General features: G+C 43.0%; 1 protein-coding gene across 1 annotated transcript; it reads left to right on the forward strand.

Annotated features, from left to right (window-relative positions):
* The first annotated feature begins 5,207 nt into the window (after window positions 1-5,207).
* On the forward strand, window positions 5,208-5,813 carry LOC109169038. The gene has a single exon (XM_019317938.1). The coding sequence runs from the start codon at window positions 5,208-5,210 to the stop codon at window positions 5,811-5,813; it is 606 nt and encodes a 201-aa protein (XP_019173483.1).
* The last annotated feature ends 4,075 nt before the right edge of the window (window positions 5,814-9,888 follow it).

The raw sequence follows: 9,888 nt of genomic DNA on the forward strand, positions 1-9,888 counted from the left end.
GCAGGGTCGTTCCCAAGTAGTAAGATGTCATCTATGTAGACCAGGACATACATGCGAACCTGGCCTGAATCGAAGATAAACAAAGAGATGTCTGTCTTTGAAGGACGAAACCCAACCTGCAGCAAGAAGTCATGCAAACGCTTGAACCACGCACGCGGGGCCTATTTGAGCCCATACAATGAGCGTTGGAGTTTGCACACATAATTAGGAAAGCTAGGATTTGCGTAGCCTGTCGACTGCCGCATGTAAATATCTTCTTCTATGTGGCCATTGAGGAAGGCGTTGTGGACGTCTAGTTGGCGCATGGTCCAGTTAGCTGACACGGCAAACGCCAGTAACAGCCGTATGGTGGTACGCTTAACCACGAGGCTGTATGTCTCAAGGTAATCTTCGCCCGGGATTTGATTAAACCCCTTGGCAACTAAGCGGGCCTTGTAATGCTCCACGGTACCATAAGATTTCCGCTTAATGCGAAACACCCACTTACTACCTATTACATTCATATTTTCTATTATAGGTACAAGGCGCCATGTATTATTTTGCAGGAGGGTGTTGAATTCAGCATCCATCGCGGCACGCCATTGTGGTGACTTGACAGCTTGGGTATGACAGGAGGGCTCATCATTTTCGACCGAAGCTACCAAGGCGGTAGGGCGACGTTTCACATGTGTCGTGGTGCGCAGTTGCATGCCATGCGTGCGTACAGTGGATTTTATGCGACGCCGCCTGTTGGCGGTGGTGGACGACGAGGTCGTCGGTTGCTGGGATGAAGACGTTGCTTCGGTTGAAGACGATGAAGGTGGTACGACCGGAGGCTGGGCCGGTGATGGAGGGCGGCGACTGGTTGCAGCGGCTGCCGGTGGACGCGGTGGTAGGCGCCTAAGCTGGGGTGGTGGTGCGACAACTGGCGCAGCTGGAACCGGGTGGGGTGCCGAATGAACACTTGCGCTGCCCCAGGGTGATGTAGCGCCGTTTGTGGGGACACCAGTGGTATGTTGCCGCTCTTGTTGATAGGGAAATATGTCTTCATTAAAGCAGAATGCCTGCAAAGTACACTCGCCCGGTTTGTCTGTCCAAGCACCTGTAACCAAGAACAGAATCTGGGTATCCTAGAAACACACAAGGAGTGGACTGATAATCCATCTTGTGCTTGTTATACGGACGGAGGCACGGGAAGCATTCGCACGCAAACACCCGTAGTAGACTATAATTGGAAGACTTGTGATACAGGAGGGAGTAAGGACTGACATTTTGTGTGACTGTGGACGGAAGGCGGTTTATTAGATGTACCGCGGACTCGAAAGCAAAAGACCAATATTTCTGAGGGACACGACTTTGGGCGAGTAAGGTTAGCTCGGTTTCTACCACATGCCGGTTTCACCGCTCCACACGTCCATTTTGTTCGTGGGCATGTGGAGCAGATTGGCGATGAGCAATTCCAACGGTAGTAAACACCGTGTTTAGCTTTCGATACTCCCCACCCATATCTGATTGTATGCACTTAATTGTTGTTGAAAAATATTTTTCTACGTAAGTGCGAAATTTGGTAAAAACGGAATATATATCGGATTTTAATTTCAAGGGATAGTACCAAATAAATCGTGAATAGTCATCAATGAAAAGCACAAAATACTTAAAACCATCAACTGACGGGACCGGGGCTGGTCCCCAAATGTCCGTGAATATTAAGTCGAGTACATTTTTACTAGATTGTTCGACGCATGCCAACGGGAAGCGCGCAAACTTGCCCAATTGACATGCTGTACACAATTTATTTAAAGAGGAAAAAGACCCATCAACCGGACAACCAGAAAGAACCTGACGCAAGACGCGAGGGTGCGGGTGACCAAGACGGTTATGCCATATTCTGGGTGACACTTTGGCTAAAACTAACGCAACTGGGGAAGCCGTAGGCAGAGCGTACATCCCACCATGACTGGGGCCGCTAAGAAGAACTTGCTTGGTTGTATGGTCCTTCACAAGAAAATGAGAGGGATGAAACTCGAAGTAAACGTTATTGTCACGTGTAAATTTGTGTACATATAATAGGGATGCTTTTAGCTTAGGTACGTGTAGAACGTTATTTAGAAACAATGACCGAGAACTAGATAAAAGAGTGACTGAACCTGTGTTCAAGATCGACAGACCTGAACCATTACCTACGCGTAACGTCTCATCACCACCATATTGTTCCACGTTGTTGAGGGTCGCCGCATTAGGCGTTGCATGAGCATTGGCGCCAGTGTTGGGAAACCAAACATTGTTAAAAGGTGCTGTGTTAAAGTGCTCTTGCAGTTGATGCAAGGACATGTGAGCTTGTCGAGGTATGGCTGCCGGTTGCCCATACTGTGACGGCGAGTGACGCTGCCCGGCAACATCGACAAACCTCCGGTAACAAGTCAGGGCAGTGCGCCCGATTGCGTCGCACAGCTGGCAGCGAACTCCACCATCGCGTCCTCTCTGGCCACGATTGCGGCCGCGATTGTTATTATGAAGACCGCGACCGCGACCATTGCTGCGGGGTGCCGACAAGTGTTGCGCAACCATCACTGCCGGCTGAAGGGGCGACGAAGTGGAGTCCTCCGGGAACAGGTAGTGGTGGGTAGACAGAAGGTCTGACACTTCCGGGATCGTCAGCGACGCATTATTAGTGGTCAAGGAGGCGACAAGGCTTCGATATTCCGATCGGAGTCCCCAGAAAACATGGAGGTTCTGTTCATCCAGTCCTATTGGGCGTCCTGCCTGGGCAAGCTGTTCGACCAGCACTTGAGCCCTGCCCAGATACTCTGTCGGAGTGGAGTCCCCTTGCCGGAGACTTTGGAGCTGAGTCAGGAGGCTAAGCGAACACGCACGGGAGGCGGAGCCGAGGGCAGTTTCGATGGACACCCACACCGATCGCGCCGTGTTGTGACCTATCGCAAGGTATAGAACCTCCTCCGACACGGAGGAGATTAACATGCTTAAAATGGACTGGTCCTGTTGGACCCAAGTTGCGTGAAGCGGGTTAACAGCCGGTGCTGCGGCTGAGGAGTCGGCTGGAGTTTCTGGAGGACACGCCATGGTTCCGTTGACATAGCCATACAGGTTCTGTCCTTGCAGGAAAGGTACTAGTTGGGCTTTCCAGAAGAGATAATTGGCGGAGGTGAGTTTGAGAGAGACGTAATGGTGGGCTTGTTGCAACATGTTGGAGTTCCGATGGCCAGCTCTGGTGACGGCACCAGTAGAACCGTTGGGGGAATCGGGAGTGGGTGAGGGAGTTTCGTTGGTTGCCATAGGATCAACGAGGCAAACTGATACCAGATCGATGAAATAATAATAATGTGTCTATTGAGCGTAGATTACAGGACTACTTATACACAGAGATTAGCAAAAAGATAGGTAACTGTTACACTTTTAGCTCTAACCAATACTTAACAATCTAACTGACTAACAATAAAATTATTTTTCTTAATTAATTTATTGATAATGAATAACTTTTTTTTTTTAATAAAGACATTGTAGTGACAATGTAGCGAATATAATCAATTGATAAATTTGAATGTAAAGAATTTTTATATTAGAGAAAAATAAAGACAATATAAAGAATAAATTATTTCTCTTATTTAATTTATTGATAATGAATAATTTTTTTTGAATAAAGACATTGTAGACACATAATTCTAAATTAAGGAAATGCATATGTATTATTTTTTGTTGTAGCTACTAAATTATTATTTAATTTAATAAGAATAAAATAGAGTACTAATTACGCCAACTTTGATTGGGATGGGGTTCGAACCTAAGACCTTTCTTATTAAAATCAATGAGTAAGTTAACGGTGAATTAACAGAAATTAACGGAAAAGATAATGTTAGGAACCTTGTATTAGGATTTTGATGATACCAATGTAATGTAGAAAGTAGACCCCTAACTATTAGCTTTTTCGATTGCTACTTTCGTCCTAGACGAGAGTTGCCATAACTCCCCTGTAATTCGTGTTAAGCCAGACAAACACACGAAAATGAGTTATGTCTAGTTGATAGGGTCTCCAAGACGAAAGAAGACACAAGGCATGATAAACAGCAACGAGAATTAATCAGGAGTTGTCAACTACCTCGAAAGGACAGATTTGTTAAAGAGGATTCTCACCAAGCACTCTTTCTCTTCAACAACGAGAAGAATGTTTTCTCTGTCTGATTTGACAACATCCTAGGAACATAAGGACCTCAACTTGTGGGACACGTTTACCAAGGAGCACTAAATGAAGATATACCATCTCCTGGAGCTAAAGGACAAAACCCTAATGCTCTCCATACCTTCAACGGCTACATGGTACAACCTCATTAATGGAGCATTTAATGCATGAAGCTCCCCAGTCCTTATCCACTGGATAAAGGGTTCGAAAATTTCATCTCCCTCCAACGGATGAATTTTCATCACCTATATAAACCCACCTTCATCAACTAAGAAGGTGTTGGTTCCATTCACTCGATCATCTATATGCAAAAGCTCTTAAACGTTCTCAGCTCTCTCAAGCTTTTGTGAACCAGTGTTGAGGTGCTAAGATATTTGAAAAAGTTCATTGATCATCATCTTACACCTTAAAGAAGTCTTGCCATTTGTACGAAGCAATCATCTTACACAGTCAAGACTTCATCAAGTTGGAGAAATTAGAAATCATTTTCTACCAACCTCAACTTTGAAGAAGAAGTTGATAGAGGCGGAGTAAACTCGAGGAGTTGAAAAACCTACGAAGGCTGTCCGGCTCAGTGATCAAGCAAGTCTTTGTGTAATTGTACTAACGAGTGATAGTGCAATCCTTCCATAAGTTGTGGAAGAAGAGTGGAGTAGGCAACGTTAGCCGAACCACTATAAAATCTCTTGTCTCTTTATCCTCTTTATTTACTCTTTTTATTTCTGCATCATATTACCATCATCATCATTGTCGAAAGTTTTCTTTACAACGTAAACTCGTGCAAAGCAAATAATTGTATTTGACATTTCCGCTGCGCCAAAACACCGAAAGGTAGTTTTTAGAGCTTAACACGAAAAGGGTCTATTCACCCCCCCCCCCCCTCTAGACTCTCACTACATTCTATCGGGACCAACAAGTGGTATCAGAGCCAAATACCTTGAACGGTAAAGGCTTTGAATTTACTGCCTGGTAGATCCCCTATCAAAATTCTGAAAAACTGTATATTTTTCAGCTTTGCACGAACTTTTGCAAAATGGAAAAGGATCATGCTAACCGCTTTAAGCAGCTCGTTTTCAGTCTTGCTAAATTTGATGACTGGAAGATAAGAATGCAGGCACTCCTCTGCTCCATACATGACGAAATGTGGGACGTCATAACAACTGGACCAATTACAGTTATGATGGCGAACACACAAGCGGCAGCTCAAGGGGCCGGTGCTGAGCAAATGATACCGAAGCCAAAAGATTCATACACCTCGGAAGAAAGGACAAGAGCAAACCTGGACAACGTAGCACGAAATATCCTCTACAACTCCCTTGACGACTCCTTGTTCCCAAGAGTCCGAAAGTGCAAGAATGCCATGGAAATATGGAAAGTTCTGATGGAACTAGGAGAATGGGATGAACAGGAGAAAGATAACAAATTGACTGTAGCTATGAAGAAGTTTGAAGATTTCAAAATGCTTCCAAATGAAACAATTATGGACATGGAGCTGAGATTCACCAGATTCATGAGAGATCTGACAGATCTCGGGAAGGAACTATCTGAAAAGGAAAAGAATCTGAAAATACTTCGTGGTCTGCCAAAATCTTGGGAAATGAAAGTCATCGCAATGAGAGACAGCAAAAATTTTCAGTGATCTTAAGGCATACGAGTTTGAGCATGAACTGAAGGATGTCGAAGAATCAGAAACCAGAAATGTAGCTCTCGTGGCCAGCCAACAAACAACATCATCAAACAGGTCAAAATCTAACTCTTGTGATTTCTTATCTGATGAACGGTATGCACTATTTGTTAGGAAAATGAAGAGGTTCATGAGGAAGAACAACTTCCAAGACTCACACCGTTCGGGTCACCGAATGCAACACGAAAGTTCACCTCAAACCACAAAAGCGAAAACCTCGGAATCGCAACTGCTGTGCTACAATTGTCGAAAACCAGGACACTTTAAGGCCAATTGTCCTCATCCAATAGTGAGCAAGCATCAAGACAGAAACACTACCAAAAGCCCATCCAAGGAGACTGGAGAAAGATAAAAAAGAAATGACAAGCCAGAATCATCAAGCTCCAGAAACGAGAGAAGAAGAAAGGCGATGGTAGTAAACGAAACCTCTGACACAGTTGAGGACGAAAGTAGCTTCTCGAGCTCGAGTTCAGATGACGAAAGCACTAAAGAAGAAAAAGGACTACTATGCCTGCTCAGCCAAGAATCAGAAGATCTATGTCTTATGGCTGACGAAGATGAGGTAAACTCTCATTCATCTTCTTGTTATTCAGCTGAGTCAAGTTCTGTAGGGAGTCAAACCTCCAATGAATCTGTTACCGAAATGATGAGGAGGTTCAAAGTGATCAAAAGCACATACTCCAAACTTAAGGAGGAGAACTCTCGGCTCATGATTAGCTACAATGCGCTGAGGCAAGTTCGAATTGAGAACATTAAGCTAGCCATTGCTAAGGCGCAACTTGAGAAAAATGTTCTCACTCTGAAGGAGCAGTGCACAGCAAGAGAGAAGAGAGAACAAGACTGCTTGAAGTCTTGGACAAATTCAATAACTCATCCAATCTAATGGATCGAATGATGAATGAATCCAGACTGCCCGGGGAAAGAACGGGAATTGGTTCTGACCCCAGCTCTTCTTCACAAACCTGCTTGAACAAATTCACGAATGCATATTCACACGAAGGCTTTCAAGCTGCATTTGTTCAAGGTCCAACCCAGGTGTCTGAGACAATGACGAAAGTTAACAACGATGCCATACCACAACCAACAAGCTTACCGAAGGGAAGGGCTGTACAACGAGTTGTGGATCCTCGAAATGAAAAATCTTACAAAGGCAATCTTAGACAAAAATATGTCAAAAGGAATGGACCAAATGGAAATAGACAGAGTCTACACCATAAGAAAGGACGGCCTACTAAGAATGTTCAATCAAGGAAAAGGCTGAATGTTGACCAGAGGCAATATCGTCCTAAAAACCCTGATCAAGGAAACCCGAAAAATGGACGAGTCAGACAACCCGAAAGATCCTTCATAAGATCTGGTTATGGCAATGGATGGACTGGGCCATCAGAAGAAGATTGGTATGATTACCCAGAACCTCTGTCTAAAGCAGAACTACGAAGGATTCATCTGCATAAACAAACCAATCATCTCAAGCATTATGAAAATCCTCCTCAGGAATACCTTCGTAAAAGATATAATGCTAAAGTCTTTGCCAACATACATTATGATTATCGCACATCTAATGGGTATAAAGGACCAAGGATGAGTCGTGGACACTCTAGGTTGATGTGGGTTCCAAAGTTGATAGCTAACCCTCAAGGACCCGAAATTCAAGGGGTACCTAAAAACATATAATCTTTGCTGCAGGAAAAACAAGTCATATGGTATGTTGATAGTGGATGCTTAAGACATATGACTAGTGACAAAATAATGCTGAGCAACTTCATAGAAGTAGATGGACCCAAAGTCATCTTTGGAGGAGAAAACAGTGGCAAAACTCATGGAAAGGGGGATATTATCAAAAAGGGAATAACAATAAAAGATGTGTCTTATGTTGAAGGACTGAAGTTCAATCTCCTAAGCACGAGTCAATTCTGTGACAAAGGATATAAAGTTGAATTTTCCAAGGATGAGTGTAAAATCGTGAACACGAAGGATGGCAAGACAGCTTTAATTGGTCAACGAAAGAAGAACATGTACGTAATATCTTTGATTTCTTCTAACGCTAACGTTTGTTTTGTGGCCAAAAGTAATGCAGATCTTAATCAAGAATGGCACAATAAACTAAGCCATCTAAACTTAAAGACAATCAGCAAGCTCGCCAAAAGAAATCTCGTGAGAGGTCTGCCCGAAGCATCATATACGAATGATAAAATATGTGAGGCATGTCAAAAGGGAAAACAATTCAAGTCATCCTTTAAGTCGAAAGATGTGGATGCAAACTCTCGATCTCTAAGCCTTCTACATATAGATCTCTTTGGACCAGTTGATCCAGCAAGTTTGAGTGGAAGAAAGTATACTCTCGTTATAGTAGATGACTACACGAGATATACTTGGGTGATTTTCTTGAAGAAGAAGAATGAAACAGAAACAGTTCTTCCAAATCTCTTAAGACAACTTCAAACAGAAAAGGAAGTCAAAATCATTCGGATAAGATCAGACCAGGGAACTGAATTTGTTAATAAGTTCATAAAAGACTTTTGTGCGCAAAATGGAATCTTTCATCAACTCTCGGCAGCACGAACTCCTCAGCAAAACGGAGTGGCCGAAAGGAGAAACAGAACCTTGAAAGAAGCTGCATGTACAATGATCTCGTATTCAGGCCTACCAAAGAGATTTTGGGTCAAAGCTATAAATACGGCATGCTACACACAAAACAGATCCTTGATCAACAAATCTCACAACAAAACACCATATGAACTATGGAAAGGTAAAATACCTAGTATTGGTTATTTTCATGTCTTTGGTTGCAGGTGTTTCATACTCAACAACGGAAAGAATCATTTGAGGGCCTTTGACGAAAGAGCCGATGAAGGATTGTTCATGGGATATTCCTCTGTAAGCAAAGCATTTGGAGTTCTAAATAAACGAACGATGGTAATTGAGGAATCCATCCATGTTAAATTTGATGAACAATCTGAGAAGAATCCATCCGGCATCAAAACATCAAACAATTCGGGTCAAAACCCTCAGCAACGTATTGTTGAAGAAATTTCAGACGAAGAAGATATACTATCGTCCTACACGAAATATCAGCTAAAGGTTTCACAACCCGAACCTACAACTCAAGAAAAGGTCACAACTCAACAAAATGATCCTGTGGTTAAGAGATCACCCACCGAGTCAAGTGATAGGAAATATTCAAGAAGGGGTACGAACAAGAGCCTCTCTACACGAAAGCATGATGGCATGCTTCTTATCACAAATGGAACCCAAGACCATAGAAGAAGCCTTAAGTGATCCTGATTGGGTAATCGCCATGCAAGAGGAGCTTCATCAGTTTTAACGAAATGATGTGTGGGAACTTGTGTCGAGACCAACTCATCAGAATGTCATTGGAACTAAATGGGTCTTTATAAACAAAATGAGTGAAGATGGGCTCATTGTTAGGAACAAAGCTCGTCTTGTAGCCAAGGGATACTGCCAAGAAGAAGGAATCGATTTTGATGAAACTTTTTCCCCTGTGGCGAGACTTGAAGCCATACGAATATTTCTGGCCTTTGCAGCTTACAAGAACTTCAAAGTCTATCAAATGGACGTAAAAAGTGCCTTCTTAAATGGGCTCCTTGAAGAAGAAGTGTATGTTGAGCAACCGCCTGGTTTCGTAGTTAACAATGAACATGGAAAGGTCTATCATCTCAAAAAGGCCCTATATGGCTTAAAACAAGCTCCAAGAGCCTGGTATGATACTCTCTCACACTTCCTTATCAACTGTGGATTTATGAAAGGAGTTGTAGACAAAACACTCTTTCGTATCAAGACAATGATCACATTCTTCTAGTACAAATCTATGTTGATGACATCATTTTCGGGAGCACGAATCCTGTGCTTTGTGAAAAGTTCTCAATTCTCATGCAAGGCAAGTTTGAAATGAGCATGATGGGAGAACTTAACTACTTTCTGGGATTGCAAGTAAAGCAATGCTCAGATGGAATATTTATCAGTCAAGCTAAATACACTAAGGATCTAATTCGAAAGTTTGGCGTTGATG

Source organism: Ipomoea nil, unplaced genomic scaffold, assembly GCF_001879475.1.
Source record: "Ipomoea nil cultivar Tokyo-kokei standard unplaced genomic scaffold, Asagao_1.1 scaffold3245, whole genome shotgun sequence".
Taxonomy (NCBI): Eukaryota; Viridiplantae; Streptophyta; class Magnoliopsida; order Solanales; family Convolvulaceae; genus Ipomoea; species Ipomoea nil.